This window comes from Natrix helvetica (genome assembly GCF_964273705.1).
Source record: "Natrix helvetica genome assembly, chromosome: 4".
Classification (NCBI taxonomy): Eukaryota; Metazoa; Chordata; class Lepidosauria; order Squamata; family Natricidae; genus Natrix; species Natrix helvetica.
The window spans coordinates 4,411,766-4,428,825 of record NC_138550.1 but is presented as its reverse complement, the minus strand read 5'-3'; the positions used below and the strand labels follow the sequence as shown (position 1 = coordinate 4,428,825).

General features: G+C 43.0%; 1 protein-coding gene across 2 annotated transcripts in view; it reads left to right on the top strand.

Moving 5' to 3' along the window:
- PAK1 (p21 (RAC1) activated kinase 1) overlaps positions 1-17,060 on the top strand; it is a 71,949-nt gene that overhangs the window by 38,728 nt on the left and 16,161 nt on the right. For both annotated transcript variants that reach the window (XM_081949971.1, XM_081949972.1), the window contains 4 exons: positions 662-809; positions 3,455-3,492; positions 9,814-9,930; positions 11,777-11,954. In XM_081949971.1, the coding sequence (XP_081806097.1) occupies positions 662-809; positions 3,455-3,492; positions 9,814-9,930; positions 11,777-11,954 (481 nt within the window). The remainder of the gene's footprint in view (positions 1-661; positions 810-3,454; positions 3,493-9,813; positions 9,931-11,776; positions 11,955-17,060) is intronic.

Here is a 17,060-nt window from a genome sequence, read left to right as displayed (position 1 = left end):
TGTTTGTTTTGTCCACATATTTATTTCATATGTTTCATTGTACGCCGCCCCGAGTCCTTCGGGAGAGGGTGCGGCTAAGAAATAAATATTTATTTATTTATTTATTTAGTAGGTAAGTACGTAGGTAGATGGGGGGGGGGAGAGAAATACAGTAGATAGGTAGGGAGAGAGAGTAGGTAGATAGGTAGCTAGAGGGATAGAAGAGAGAGAGAAATATAGTAGCTAGGTAGGGAGAGAGTGAGAGCAGGTAGGTAGAAGTTTCCAGGTGTATTTATCCATGTGCTGGAGAAGGAAATCGCTGACAATCTGCAGCACCTAAGACTTTGTTTCTGCTGGCACAGCACTTGATCAATCTAATTCTCATCAATCAGTTAAAGAGCTTTCCAAAAGGAAAAAAAAAAGGTTTTGCACTCAGCAAACCTCCCTCTCTATTGAGAGAGGGACGTTCAATTTTGACCTGGATGGCCTCTTTGACCCCTCTTTCCAACCAGCGGTCTTCTCTGTCCAAAATGTGGACTTTGCTGTCTTCCAGCGAGTGGCCTGTATCTTTTGAAGGCTACCTGTATAGCTTAGTCAACCATAAGTTGCATAATGTGTTCAGGCAACATGTTACATGGGGTAGCAGACAACACTAATCGTTCTTTCTTATTATTATTTCCAGGGCATGCCGGAGCAATGGGCCCGCTTGCTCCAGACATCCAACATCACCAAACTGGAGCAGAAGAAGAATCCTCAAGCCGTCCTGGACGTTCTCGAATTCTACAACTCCAAAAAGACCTCCAACAGCCAGAAATACATGAGTTTCACAGGTAGGTCGTCTTGGTTTTAGACGAGATCAGGAAGGCTGTTCTTGAGGTGATAGCTGGGCCTTGACGGACATTGCATGTTTGGAGATCTATAGAGAACTGGAGTTGATCTTGGCCAATCGGCTAAGGAATAAATTCAGGTAGTCTTTGACTTACGACAGTTTGTTTAGTGACCATCCGAAGTTACAACGTGTTGTGCCCCCCCCCCCCCCCCAGCAGAGCTGGTGGCAGCTCAGACAGTGAGGAGGTTGGGGAGGAAGATGGGCCAGTCCTGGAGTTTGGGGAAGGCTCTGATGAGGGCTCTGTGTCGGAAGCAGAGGGGGCCAGGGCCATATGCCAGTTATCAGCTGCCTTCAGAGTCAGGCATCAGTGGGGCAGAAGAACAGCTGGAGCCTGTTCCCAGTGCGCGCATGCGCAGAGCTGCCAGGAGAAAAGAACAGCTAAGGAACAAGGGCCGACTCAGAAGTAAAGGCACAGGTCGACAGTGAAGGGCCCCTCCCATAGGGAATAAAGAGGAGAGAAAGGGGAGTGGAATTTGTAGGAGACAATTTGTTCAATTCATGAGGGTGAAGATCTGTTCCTGACTTCTTGCCAAGTAACTGCTGCTACAGCGTGGCATTTAGAAGATATCGGCCTGGCAGCTCTCCAAGCCTGATAAAGGTCTGTAGTTGTGAAATCTCATGAAAGACTGTTGGCTGGAACTTTGCTGGAGAGGAATTCCCTTTAATTGAAATAAAAGGGGTTTTATCGGGACGAGGAGTCAGCTTCATGATCTTGGGAAGCCTTGATGAGAAGACAATGGCATTGAAAAAAAGTGCATTATGACCATTTTTCACACTTATGAAAGTGTGCTCCATACCTCCCATGATCAAAATTCAGATGCTTGGCAACTGGCTCATATTTATGACGATTGCAGTGTCTCGGGGTCACTAAATCCTCTTTTGCAACTTTCCCAACTGGCTTCTGTCAAGGAAAGTCAATGGGGAAGCCAGATTCACTTAAGAACCATGTTACTAACTTAATCACTGAGCAACTCTGGCATGGAAGGTCGTAACACGGGTCAAAGCTCACTTAACAACTCTCTCGTTTAGCAACAAAAATTCTGGGCTCTATTGTGATCGTAAAGCAAAGACTACCTGTAATTATCGTTGTCTCTGGCTTCTGTCTTTAATTTCTGTGTTATCTAAGTTTTATAATTCCTCCCACTCTCATTCACAATGATCCGTCCCTCCATCTGGTGCAGAGAATTACTTCATGCGATCTAATCTCAAAATAAACTGTTGGTTTTTGCTGTGCTGTAATTAACACAGTCATCCTTGTAGAAATCAGAGCAGATTGAGAAGTGATGCAATGTTTGGGACAACTGAGCAACAACAAAATTAAAAGGCTGAAGGGCTGAATTCAAAATACCTGAATAGAAATACTGGTATTGTTTTTAATATAAATACGTATTAAAATGCATATTAAAAAGGCAGTATGTTACATGCAGATAGATCATTCATAGCATGACTTAAGACCTGTACAGACTAAAGACACTATAAGACTTGGAATACTGCATCCAGTTTTGGTCACCACAATATAAAAAGTTTGTTGGGACTTTAGAAAAAGTGCAGAGAAGAGCAACAAAGAGGATTAGGGGACTGGAGGCTAAAACATATGAAGAACGGTTGCAGGAACTGGGTATGTCTAGTTTAATAGAAAGAAGGACTAGGGGAGACATGATAGCAGTCTTCCAATATCTCAGGGGTTGCCCCAAAGAAGAGGGAGTCAAACTATTCTCCAAGGCACCTGAGGGTAGAACAAGAAGCAATGGGTGGAAACTAATCGAGAGAAGCAACTTAGAACTGAGGAGAAACTTCCTGACAGTTAGAACAATTAATCAGTGGAACAGCTTGCCTCCAGAAGTTGTGAATGCCCCAACACTGGAAGTCTTTAAGAAGATGTTGGTTAACCATTTGTCTGAAGTGGTGTAGGGTTTCCTGCCTCAGCAAGGGGTTAGACCAGAAAACCTCCAAGGTCCCTTTTAACTGTTGTTATTTTTGACCCGGTGGCTCAGTGGCTAAGATGCTGAGCTTGTTGATCAGTAGGTCGGCAGTTCGGTAGTTTGAATCCCCAGCACCGCATAACGGAGTGAGCTCCCGTGACTTGTCCCAGCTTCTGCCAACCTAGCAGTTCAAAAGCATGTAAAAATGCAAGTAGAAAAATAGGAACCACCTTTGGTGGGAAGGGAACAGCGTTCCATGCGTCTTCGGCGTTTAGTCATGCTGGCCACATTACCATGGAGACGTCTTCGGACAGCGCTGGCTCTTCGGCTTTGAAACGTAGATGAGCATTGCCCCCTAGAGTCAGGAATGACTAGCACAGATGGGCGAGGGGAACCTTTACCTTTAAACATCTTAATTCTTCTACCTTACCTCTAGCAAACAGGTGAATCCCAAGGGATATAGATATGATGTCTCGACTAGCCTTCGGCTTGGGAATTATGGTTATCGGAGTCTTACCCAAGCATATAACTAGATGTGCATGGGAATGATTAAATTTCAGTTTCAATGTTTCCTTTTTTTGCTGGTTTGATTTGAGTGCTGATCTCTGTCATTAATGAGATGTGATAGGCCTAATTATCTCACCAGATTCTGTTTTTCTTCCAGATAAATCTGCGGAAGATTATAACTCCTCAAATACTCTGGTGAGTCACATTCATGCCTTCGATATCCAAATATTAAATTCTTTGTAGAATGCGATGTGCGTAAACTCACGGTGAATTGTTACTTCAGCTGTCAACAGCCTTCACATCAGATCAGCTTTGAGGTTATGGAGATTCTGGGTAAATCCATTGATTTTCCAAAGAACAGTTATAGATATATCTGGATATTTATAATATTCCAATATCTAAACGGCTGCCACAAAGAAGAGGGGGGAGTTTGTCAGCTTATTCTTAAGGCAGGACAAGAAGCAATGGGTGGAAACTAAACAAAGAGAAGCAACCTAGAACTAAGGAGAAATTTCCTGACAGAAGCAATTAAGCAGTGGAACAACTTGCCTCGAGAAGTTGTGTTTAATGACAAAAAATCATTAAAGAGGTTCGGTCACATCACCATCATTTAATGAACCCCCAAATCCCTTGCTGGGTGGGGTCTGGGCAACTGAATGGAGCTAGCAGAGTGCTTAATGGCCGGATGCCCTTCCTCTTGCCAATCCAGAGTTTTGTTCAGCAGGTATATTCTCATTGTGCCCAGAGAGAGAAATATCTGCCTCTACTTTGTACCGAACTCACAGCCTCCTGATTTGTGAGGCGAGAGCTCCACTCCCAGGCCACCGCGCCACTCGCTTCACACCCAACACATCTTATGACTATAATTCCAGGCTCAATGACAGTCGTAAATTGAGGACTCTTAGAATTAAAATTCACGTCTCCTGCTCCTGGTATTTATCAAAAGAAATTTGATCGCTTGGTTACGAGGGGTTTAGATCAGCCTTTATTAAAATGCATCTTCTCTAAGGTTAATGGTCAAGAGCCATAATAGTAAATTTAGCTATTAAGTACCATGCAATAACAATGGAAGATGCTTTTAGATTGATTACACTTAATGGAGAGCTATTATCCAATTTTGCTGACCTGGTTATGACAGTACATTTACAGGCAGCCCTCTATTATGGGATGGGCATAGATGCAAGGGAAGCAGGATTGAAAACCAGTCCCAGGATGTCTTGATGCACGCCTTCTGCGCATGCCTTCCGATGTTGCATGCCGTCACAAAAAGGTGTGACACTCACTGCTCATTTTGAGGTGCACTTTTCAGTCTTGTAGGTCAGGGGTCCCCAAACCCTGGGGCATGTTCGGAATTGGGCCGTGTGAGTGGCTGGCGCCTAGCTCAAGTTGCACTAGCGGTGGGGCCAATGGGTTAGGGTTAAGGTTTGTTTTCTTGCAGACGTTTCATTAGCCAGCTAGGTGATGTTTTCAGTGCTAGAAGGGAGGGTGGTTTGTGGAGGAGGAGAATGGGAGGAGGAGGAGGAGGACCGTGGAGTCCTTGGTGCTCTCTGAACGTGGATGTTTTCTTGGAGACGTTTCATTACCCAACTAGGTAATATCATCAGTGTTAGAAGGAAGTGGGATTTATGGAGAAGGAGGAGGAGGGAGGGAAGAGGAGGAGGAGGAGGAAAACTCTGGGGTCCTTGTGCTCTCTGAGCTTGGATATTTTCTTGGAGACATTTTATTACCCAACTAGGTAATATCATCAGTGCTAGAAGGGAGTGGGGTTTGTGAAGGAGAAGAATGGGAGGAGGAGAATGGGTGGGGGAGGAGGACTGTGGAGTCCTTGGTGTTCTCTGAACATGGATGTTTTCTTGGAGACATTTCATTACCCAACTAGGTAATATCATCAGTGCTAGAAGGGAGGAGAAGGAGGAGGAAGGGGGGGGGGACTGTGGAGTCCTTGGTGCTCTCTGAGCTTGGATGTTTTCTTGGAGACGTTTCATTACCCAACTAGCTAACATAATCAGTGCTAGAAGGGAGAAGGAGGAAAAGGAGCTTGGATGTTTTCTTGCAGACGTTTCATTACCCACCTAGGTAACATCATCAGTGCTAGTGACTACCTACTTGGGTGATGAGACCTCTGCCAGAAAACAACCAAGCCCAGAGAGAATCAAGGATCCCCTCTGAAGATCTTCCAGCTGAATGTGTGGTGAGGGGAAATGGGGAACCCCAGGGCTGGGGTTTGTGGGCTAATTACCAAAATGAGTGCCTAATATGGGGGTGGCATCAGAGGAGAGATTTACATCTTCGTGGTCCAGGCCTCCATCTCTTCCTTCAGGCCAGGGCAGGTACATAAGGACGCTGGTGGCCTTCAGTAAAATGGCTTCACCATTGAATGGTAATGGTGGGTTTTGGAGCCCCTGCATTGGGCTGAGGCTGGGGAGATGCAGTAAACCAGGGGTGTCCAAACTTGGGAACTTTAAGACTTGTGGACTTCAACTTCCAGAATTCTATTCTATTCGAGTTGAAGTCCACAAGTCTTAAAGTTCCCAAGTTTGGACACCCCTGCAGTAAACTAAGATGGTGGCTCATTTCCTGGCTGGTAGAGGAGGGGTACCCAGCACACTGCTGTACCGTAGCCTGCTTGAAACCAGGCCAGACGAGTGATGGACAAGCACATGGGTGTGAAACTCCACTTGCACAAGCAGCTCTATGCACACAAATGGAGTTCATGCACAAGCAACCTATTCTTAAAAATGTCCAGTGTTGGAGCATTCATAACTTCTGAAGCAAGCTGTTCCACTGATTAATTGTTCTCATTGTCAGGATATTCTTTCTTTCTTTCTTTCTTTCTTTCTTTCTTTCTTTCTTTCTTTCTTTCTTTCTTTCTTTCTTTCTTTCTTTCCTCTTTCTTTCCTTCCCTCCTCTTTCTTTCCCTCCCTCCTTCCTTCCTTTTTTCTTTCTTTGTTCCTTCTTTCCTTTCTTTCCTCTTTCTTTCTTTCTTTCTTTCTTTCTTTCTTTCTTTCTTTCTTTCTTTCTTTCTTTCTTTCTTTCCTTGATTAGTTTCCACCCATTGCTTCTTGTTCTACACTCAGGTGCTTTGGAGAATAGCTAGACTCCCTCTTCTTTGGGGCAGCCCTTGAGATATCGGAAGACTGCTATCCTGTCTCCCCTAGTCCTTCTTTTCATTCAACTAGACACACCCAGTTCCTGCAACCGTTCTTCGTATGTTTTAGCCTCCAGTCCCCTAATCCTCTGACATTTTTTATTATCTCCTCAAATGCTTCATATAATTTTGCCAAATTTCAATTCTACATGACTCAAAAGGTTCTGGATTTTGGATGCATTCTGTTAGTGAGCCCGTTTGAAGTATTTTGGTTCCAAAAATTGTTGTACTGCGATGTCCTGCTTAGCTCAGTTAAAGGTTAAACACAGATAAACAGAGATTTAGCTGTTTATGGATGGAGTTAAGTTTTTATCTAACTTGGTTTGCTTGCTGTGTGAATATTGGCATTAAATGCCAGGCCTTTCTATCACTGAATATTGGTCTGAAACCCAAAATAGTGTTGCAAGTCTAGGCAAGTAAAGATAGTCCTTGACATATGGACCCTAATTGAGTCCAAAATTTAGATTGTTAAGTGAAAAGTATGTCAAGTGAGTTTTCTCCCATTTCATGACCTTTTTTGCCACAATTGTTAAGTGAATCACTGCAATTGATTGCAGTTGTTAAGTGAATCTGGCTTCCCTGTTGAATTTGCTTAGCAGAAGGTTCCAAACAGTTATCCTTTGACCCTGGGACACAACAACTGTCATAAGTACATGCCAGTTGCCAAGCATCTGAATTTTGACCATGTGACCCTGGGGATGCTACAACGGTTGTAAGTGTGAAAAACGGTCATAAGTCACTTTTTTCAGTGCTGTTATAACTTTGAATGGTCACTAAATTATAAGTCGAGGACTACCTGTAGTGATCGTTAGTAAAAGGGGCATCTGTGCCCTATTTAAGGTCTTTTCAGCAGCCGTTGTTAAGTGAATGTAGCAGTCATTAAGCAAATCCGTTGTTTGCTATTGGGTGTTTATTTGTTTTTTTGCTGGAAAATGGAAGTCCACTCCAGTTTCTGGCAAAAACGCAAATTGCTGACAACCAGGTGGCAAACAAATACAATGCTAATAAAAATAATAATTCTCCTGCTTAATTTTATTTTGCTTAATTAGGGTTCTTTTTTGCAATGGTCATTCGTGTGAAAAGCTCACTTTTTTTCAGTGCCGTTGTAAGTTTGAACAGTCACTAAATGAACTGCTGTAAAACGAGGATTACCTGCTTTACTTCCCCTGTTCCTTGTGTGATTGTTAGTAGAAATAATTCAAGTTTGCTTTCCCTTAAAAGGCATATATAGATAGGAAACGGGGAGACGTGAAATAAGAGAGAGAACTGAATTGGCAGGACTAAAAATAATGCCTCACATCTGAAATTATTTTATGATGCAATTTTTTAAAAACAAGCCCACTGAATATTCAAGCACCAAACAAAACATGTTTGTGAAATGGACTATTATTAAAACCCAGCCTTTTCCAAATAACAGGTAAAAAAACCTGGCATCTGTATTTAACACGTTCAGATGAATCTAATTCTCTCACTTCCAAGCAATAATATTTATTTTTAAACGAGCTAGTTTTCCCCCAGTGGCTGTTTTCGCACATAGAGAGTAAAAGTGATAGGTTGATAAGGATAGTTGGTCCTCAGTTCCCAGGATTTAAATTTGTGTGAACGCCCTGTCTCACATCTAAACCAGCAATGTCAGTTTCAGGCCATTTCATGTGAATTTCTTGGCCTGGAATAAAAAAACCCGTAATCTGTTTTCTTCCAATTTGCCAAGGAAAATCTGCGAGAATCATATTTTGTGGTTAACCCAATTTCTGCTATTTTAATGTTTATCCCCATTCTTCAGCCACGGCAAAAAACAGAGTCTATTGTATTATAGGAACACAAGCCCAGTGTTTTGCTGACACCAAATTCCAGAGTTTTTCAGATTGTCCTCCTTACTTGCTTCAAACCGAAGTCAAGTTTCTAGCCCTCATGTTTTGGGAGTCATTCACCGGGCTGATTTTTTCTGGACTGGAAGCTAAACAAGGGTAGGCCTGGTTGATATTTTCTAAGGAATTCCCCTTTATCTTCTGCCTCTCCTCACCTTTAATCCAAATTACGGGTAGTCTTCACTTAAGGACAGATCAAAGTCCCAGAACCAGATTCACTTAATGGCCCTGTCATTCACTTAAGGACTTCAGTGATTCACTTGAATGACTGCGGCAAGAAAGGTAGTGAAATGGGGCGAAGCTCACTTAACAACCGTCTTGTTTAGGAATTCATTTAACAAATGTCTGGCTTAGCAACTGAAAATTTGTGGTTGTAAATCGAGGACCACTCTGAAATGGCTCGTCTTGAGATCCCGGCTATCAATTATTGTTATTTTTTTCTGACGCTGCTGCCTCTAATGATGGAAATGTTATCGGTCGCTTATAAAACCACGGTGACATATTCATTCCTCAGCAGGTGAATGGATGTACATCTTGAACAAAGGAATTTTTTTAAAAAAATATGCGCTCAGCCAGTGTTTTAATAAGCAGCAATAAATATTGTTGGCTTGGCTGCTGGTCAAGGCATCCTTTGTTAGTTTGGCAGAGGGAATTTGCCATGCTGAGAGAAGTCCTTGATGTGATTACAGATTTACAGAGTTGGAAGGGACCTTGTGGGTCATCTAGTCCAACCCCCCCCACCCAAGCAGGAGATCCTACACCATTTCTGACCAACGGCAGTCCGGTCTCTTCTTGAAAGCCTCCATTCATGATTGGACTTAATTGTATTCAATCAATCAGCAATTCATAAGAGATGCGATTAAGAAACAAACATGGATTTTTGACCCCGGACCAATTACAAGTAGTCCTCAACTTATGGCCACCATTTCTGTTACTGAATGAGACATTTGTTAAGTGATTTTTGCTCCATTTTGCCCCATAAGAGATGCTATTAAGAAACAAATGTGGATTTTTGATCCAGGACCAATTGCAGGTTGTCCTCAATTTATGACCAACATTTCCGTTGCTAAGCGAGACATCTGTGAAGTGAATCTTGCTCCATTTTACCACCTTTTTTTTGCCACAGGTGTTAAGCGAACCACCACAGTAGTTAAGTGAGTCACACGGTTGTTAAGCGAATCAGGCTTCCTCCTTGGCAATGAGGTCATAAAATTGTGGTTCACATTAACGACTGCCTCGGCTTGGCAACAGTAGCTTCCGTTGTGGTCGTAAGTCGAGGACTCCCTGTAAAGCACATTCTTCCTTTCGGCAGAAAAGGGCAGTCCGGCCTAAGGGATGGAACTGATGGACGGGGACGCTAGTCGGTCCTCAGCCCTCCCAGGTTGTTTTGGGCAGCCATTTTGTGAAAAATGTCCGTACGTTTCCTTCAGTTATTGGGACAAAAGTGGGGAAATAGTGAAAAATCAAATGAATAACGAAATGAGGGTTATTGCCACACAGAACGTGAAGGCTGTGTCGGAAACTCCGGCGGTTCCCTCTGTGTCGGAAGATGAGGACGATGACGATGAAGCTGTCTCTCCGCCGGTCATCGCCCCTCGGCCCGAACACACGAAATCGGTGAGTGGTTCGTCTCCTTCGGAGTCGGCGTTTTGAAAACGGGTTTGTACAAATGCAGGTAGTCCTCGACATACGATGGTGCGCTTAGTGACCGTCCCAAGTTAAGACGGCGCTGACTTGGGGCCACGTTTCAGACTTACGACCGTTGCGCCGTCCCTACGGTCACACGATTTACATTCGGATGCTTGGAAACTGACTCGTATTTTATGACGGTCGCAGCTCCCGGGGTCGCGCGATCCTGTTTGGCAACCTTCCAACAAGCAGAGTCAATGGGGGCGGGGAGCCGGATTCACTTAACAACGGTGTTGCTAATTTAACAATTGCTGTGATTCACTTAACACGTGGCAAAAAAAAGCCGTAGTCCTCAACTAGCAACAATTCATTTAGTGACCATTTGAATGGCGGCAGTGAAAAAAGTAATTTATGGCCATTTTTCACACTTTTTTCAGCGTTCCCATGGTCACATGATCAGAATCTGGACACTTGGCAACTGACTCGTATTTACGACGGTTGCAGCGTCCCAGGGTCGTGGAATCCCCTTTTGTGACCTTCTAACGAGCAAAGTCAGTGGACAAATCAGATTCACACAACAACAGTGTGACTCACTTAACGACTGCCGTGATTCGCGTAGCAACTGTGGCCAAAAAAGGTTGTAAAACTCACTTAGCCAACGGTTAGCAACATAAATTTTGGGCTCAACTGTGGTCGTAAGTCGAGGACTACCTGTATTTTATTATGGGAAGCTAGGGAAAGGGGAAAAAAGGTGCAACATTATTCTCAAAATTGAGAGATAATGAAAAATTGAAAAACTTCCTGAAAAAAAGAAGGAAGTGGGCCTGGGAATTGCAGGTTTTCCTTGATTTCTGACCACAGTTGAGCCCAAAATTTCCGTTAATAAGCAAGACAAGTGAATTTTGCCCCATTTTACGACCTTCCTTGCCACAATTGCTGGGCTGCAGTTAGGAACTACGATTGTTAAGTGAATCGGTCTTCCCCTTTGCTTGTCACACGATTGCAAAAGGGGATTGTATGACCCTGGGACACTGCAACCGTCATGAGTCATTGCCAAGCGTCCAAATTTTGATGATGTAACTGTGGGGATTCTGCAACGGTCATAAGTGTGATAGTCGCCTCTTTCAGTTGCTGTCGTAACTTCAAACACTAAATCAAATGTCGTAAGTCGAGGACTGCCTATACTGGGGTTAGAAGAACATATACACCCTCTTAAGATAGAAGTAGCAATAAACCTTGTTGTTCTTTTACCAGTCCCAGCTACTGAATGTAGACTGCTACTGTTGCTGGAAGCTCCACTTGGTACCAATGATAAAACAGTGGCTGAAATTTTCGTTTTTAGCACTTGGTTTGCACTCTGCTAAGTGGGATCTCCTTTTGAGGGCATTGGCAGATCCCAGCAATTCTACCTTGATCTTTGTGTCATTTGTTTAATGCCCATTTCTCTCTCTCTCTCTTCTCTCTCTGTTTTCTCTCTCTCTCGCTCTGCCTCTTTGTCTTTCTCTCTGTTTCTCTCTCTGTGTTTCTGTTTCTCTCCCTCTGTTTCTGTCTCTGCCTCTCTCTCTGTTTCTCTCTCTTTCGGTCTCTCTCTGTTTCTCTGTCTCTTTCTCTTTCTGTCCCTCTCTGTCTCTTTCTCTTTCTGTCTCTGTGTTTCTGTTTCTCTTTTTCTCTCTGTCTCTCTCTGTTTCTCTGTCTCTTTCTCTCTCTCTGTTTCTCTCTTTCTCTCTCAATCTCTCTCTGTTTCTCTCTCTCTTTTTCTCTCTCTGTCTCTCTCTCTCTCTGTTCCTCTCTATTTTTCTCTCTCTCTCTGTGTCTCTCCTTCCCAAAAATACAGATTTACACCCGTTCCGTGATCGAACCTCTTCCGCCAGCCCCAACCAGGGATGTGACCACCTCCCCCACCAACTCTCCTTCTGAGAACAGCATCACACCACCCGACACGCTGGCGAGAAATGCCGAAAAACAGAAGAAAAAACCTAAAATGACCGATGAAGAAATACTAGAAAAATTAAGTAAGAATTGTTTTGAATTGGAATGACGAAGGTTAGAGGGGGGCTATTGGAAAAGACAGAAAGAAAAAAAAATACAGGTAGCCCTCGATGTACGACCACAGTTGAGGCCAACATTTCTGTTGCTAAGCGAGACATTGCTTAAGGGAGCCTTGCCCCTTTTTACGACCTTTCTTCCCACAGTTGCTTAATGAATCACCGCAGTTGTTAAGTGAGTCGCACAGTTGTTAACTGAATCTGGCTTCCCCATTGACGTGGCGTGTCAGAAGGTCGTAAAAGGGGATTGCATGACCCCGCCGGGACGTGGCGACTGTCATAAGTGTGAGTCGCTTGCCAAGCGTGTGGCGATTTTGATCGTATGGCCGTGGGGATGCTTCAACGGTCATAAGTGTAAAAACGGTCATAGTTCACTTTTTTCAGTGCTGTTTTAACTCTGAACGGTCATTAAAAATAACTGTTGTATGTCGAGGACTACCTATATTGCATTGATGTCTGTTTCCCCGAAAATAAGACTTCCCCGGATAATAATCCCCATCGGGCTTTTGAGTGCATGCACGAAAATAATCCCCCCCTCCCCAAAAATAATCTGTCCTCGAAAATATTGCAACACAGCAGCTGCCAATGGGTGACCACGCTCGCCGCCTCCTGCACCTCAAAAATAGTAAGACCTCCCCGAAAATAAGACCAAGCACTTATTTCAGGGAGTCAAAAGAGAATAAGACCCTGTCTTATTTTTGGGGAAACACGGTAATTGTGATCGCAGACAAAAATATTTCTCGCTTGAGCTGGACCTTCTGTTTTGTGTTAAACCATTTCCCTGGGTGCAAACTGCCAACTTTCACACAATCAAGTTTTTGAAGGACTTCAGAAGTGTCTCCCAATGTGGCTTGTGGTGTGATGTGCAATGCTTTGCTTCTCCAAATAGATGGAATGTGTTAAGTGGGACTGTCAAGGCCAAAAAATTATCTATATATTGTGGAGACTCAGCTGTAGTACAGGTCGTCCTCGACTTACGACAGTCCACTTAGCAACTGTTGAAAGTTACGAAGGACCTCTCTGGCATTGAAAACAGTGACTTGTGTATGTTTTTTCACACTTATGACCGTCGCGGCATCTCCATGGTCATGTGATCAAATTTCAGATGCTTGGCCACTGGGTCATATTTACGACAGTCACAATGTCCCACAGTTAATTGATTCCCCCTTTTGCGACCATCTGACAAGCAATGGGGACTTTAACCATGGTGTGAATAACCTAACTGGCAATTATTCACTTAACAACAGGGGCAAAAAAGTCGTAAAATGGAGCAAAATTCTCTTGACCACTATCTCGCTTAACAACAGAAATGTTGGCTCAGTTATGATCGTAAATTGAGGAATACTTGTAATAAATCAGTCAGGAACACTTTTAACCATCAGAACAATTTCTAGCAGAAAAATCTTACTGTGTTTCCCCGAAAATAAGACAGGCTTTTATTTTCTTTTGACCCCTGAAATAAGTGCTTGGTCTTATTTTTGGGGAGGTCTTATCATTTTTGAGGTGCAGGAGGCAGTGAGCATGGTCACCTCATGGCTGCTGCTGTGCTGCAATATTTTCGGGGAGGGTTATTTTTGGGGAGGGATTATTTCAGTGCATGCGCTCAAAAGCCTGATTGGGCTTATTATCCGGGGAGGTCTTATTTTCAGGGAAATAGGGTCGATACAATACAATACAATAGCAGAGTTGGAAGGGACCTTGGTGGTCTTCTAGTCCAACCCCCTGCCTAGGCAGGAAACCCTATTTCATTTCAGACAGATGGCTATCCAACATCTTCTTAAAGACTTCCAGGGTTGGGGCATTCACAACTTCTGGAGGCAACTTCTGTTCCACTGATTAATTGTTCTAACTGTCAGGAAATTTCTCCTTAGTTCTAAGTTGCTTCTCTCCTTGATTAGTTTCCACCCATTGCTTCTTGTTCTACCCTCAGGTGCCTTGGAGAATAGCTTGTCTCCCTCTTCTTTGTGGCAGCCCCTGAGATATTGGAACACTGCTATCATGTCTCCCCTAGTCCTTCTTTTCATTAAACTAGACATACCCAGTTCGTGTAACCATTCTTCATATGTTTTAGTCTCCAGTCCCCTAATCCTCTTTGTTGCTCTTCTCTGCACTCTTTCTAGAGTCTCCACATCTTTTCTACATCGTGGCGACCAAAACTGAATGCAGTATTCCAAGTGTGGCCTTACCAAGGCATTATAAAGTGGTATTAACCCTTCACGTGATCTTGATCCCTCTGCTTATGCAGCCTAGAATTGTGTTGGCTTTTTTGGCAGCTGCTGCACACTGCTGGCTCATATTTAAATGGTTGTCCACTAGGACTCCAAGATCCCTTTCACAGTTACTACTGTTGAGCAAGGTACCACCTATACTGTACCTGTGCATTTCACTTTTGTTGCCTAAATGTAGAACCTTACTCTTTTCACCATTGAATTTCATTTTATTAGATAGCGCCCAATGTTCAAGTTTGTCAAGATCCTTCTGTATCTTGAGTCTTTATCTTCTGGAGTGTTGGCTATTCCTGCCATCTTGGTGTCATCTGCAAATTTGATGAGTTCCCCATTCATTCCCTCATCCAAATCATTGATGAAGATGTTGAAGAGTACTGGGCCTAGAACAGAGCCTTGGGGTACTCCACTGCATACTTCCCTCCATGTAGATGCAGTTCCATTGAGGACTACACGTTGAGTGCGGTTGGTCAGCCAGTTACCAATCCATCTGGTGGTGATGCTGTCTAACCCACATTCTTCTACTTTATCTAGTAGTAGGTTATGGTCTACCTTATCAAATGCCTTACTGAAGTCCAAGTAAACTATATCAACGGCATTCCTCTGGTCCACTAATTTTGTCAATTTGTCAAAGAATGCAATAAGATTAGTCTGGCATGATCTGTTTTTGACAAACCCATGTTGGCTTTTGGCTATTACTTTGTTTGGTTCTAGGTGTTCGCTAATTCATTGCTTGAGTATCTTTACCAGAATTTTTCCTGGTATTGAGGTCAGGCTGATAGGTCTATAGTTTCCTGGATCTGTTTTTTTTCCCTTTTTTGAAGATGGGAACCACATCAGCTCTTTTCTGGTAGTTCCCCGGTGCTCCAGGATCTCTGAAAGATATAGTTCAGAGATCTCGTCTGCCAGGTCCTTCAAAACCCTGGGGTGTAATCCATCCGGTCCTGGTGATTTGAACTTGTCTAGGGTAGACAGGTGCTCACTTACCATTTTCTTCCAACTTGTGTTCCTAATCTGATTTTTGTGGTGCTGTTTTTGATAGGTTGGACTGTTTTATCCCTTTGTGTAAAGACAGATGCAAAACATGAGTTAAATAGTTCTGCTTTTTCCCTGTTGCTTGTCACCTTCTTGCCACTTTCTCCTAGCAATGGACCAATTGTTTCCTTAACTTTTTTCTTGTTTTTAACATGTTGGAAGAAGCTTTTTTTGTTAATTTTTACTTTTGTGGCAAGCCTTTCTTCATTGTGAGCCTTAGCTTTCCTCACTTCATCTTTACAGGCTCGGGCTATTTGCTGATATTCTGCCTTAGTTATGTCCCCCTCCTTCCACTTTTTATACTTACTTTTTTTGTCTTTCAGTTTGTCAGATAGTTGTTTATGCAGCCATGCTGGTTTCTTTTGGGAGCTGTTATTTTTCTTCTTCATTGGTATTGTGTTAGACTGGGCTTTTGTAATTTCATTTTTCAAAATTTCCCAAGCTTCTTGAGTTGTTTTCCCCTCGAGGATTCTCATCCATGGAATTTTTCCCAAGCTCTCTCTAAGTTTATTGAAATTAGCTTTCTTAAAGTCCAAGACTCTAGTTTGACTTTGTTCTACTACTTGTGTTTGGATAATGTTGAATTCCAATATTGCATGGTCACTTGCCCCCAGGGTTCCTATGGCTTCAACACCTTCTATCATTTCCTCTCTGTTAGTGAGAATTAAGTCCAGTATGGCTGATCCCCTTGTTTCCTTCTCTACTTTTTGGAAAACAAAGTTGTCTGCTAGGTTTGTTAGGAACCTGTTGGATCTTCCACTTGGTGCAGAGTTTGTTTCCCAGTTGATGTCAGGGTAGTTAAAATCCCCCACTACTATTGTGGTGTGCTTCCTACATACCTTAGTTAGCTGACTAGCAAAAAGTTCATCTACTTCCTCTGCTTGGTTGGGTGGCCTGTAGTATAGACCTATGGCAATGTCATTTCCCCCACAACCTTTAATATTGACCCAAATGCATTCAAGATAGTTCTCATCATTGTTGTGCTCTATTTCTGTAGAGAGGTAATTATTTCTTATATATAGTGCAACTCCACCTCCTCTTTTATTTGGTCTATTTCTTTTAAATAATTTAAATCCTTCTAGCTGTATGTTCCATTTGTCGGTTTCATCCCACCAAGTTTCTGTAATGGCAATAATATCGTATCTGCCCTCTTTTACTTGAATTTCTAATTCGCCCTGTTTATTCCTCATACTCTGTGCATTGGTGTATAGACATTTGAGTCCATTTTGATTGACCTTGTGTTTACTGTCTACATAACCTGTGTTATGCCTGACTGCCCCTATTTTCTTGCCACTTGTATGATTCATGCACATGGTATGGCTCTCACTATTAAATGCTTGGTTTTGCTTGACAGCGGGAGTGATAATCTTACCCGCACAAACATCTGTGTTACATGCACTAGATACAATACAATAGTAGAGTTGGAAGGGACCTTAGAGGTCTTCTAGTCCAGCCCCCTGCCTAGGCAGGAAACCCTATACCGTTTCAGACAGATGGCTATCCAACATCTTCTTGAAGACTTCCAGTGTTGGGGCATTCACAACTTCTGGAGGCAACTTCTGTTCCACTGATTAATTGTTCTGTCAGGAAATTTCTCCTCAGTTCTAAGTTGCTTCTCTCCTTGATTAGTTTCCACCCATTGCTTCTTGTTCTACCCTCAGGTGCCTTGGAGAATAGTTTGACTCCCTCTTCTTTGTGGCAACCCCTGAGATATTGGAACACAGCTATCATGTCTCCCCTAGTCCTTCTTTCTATTAAACTAGACATACCCAGTTCCTGCAACCGTTCTTCATATGTTTTAGTCTCCAGTCCC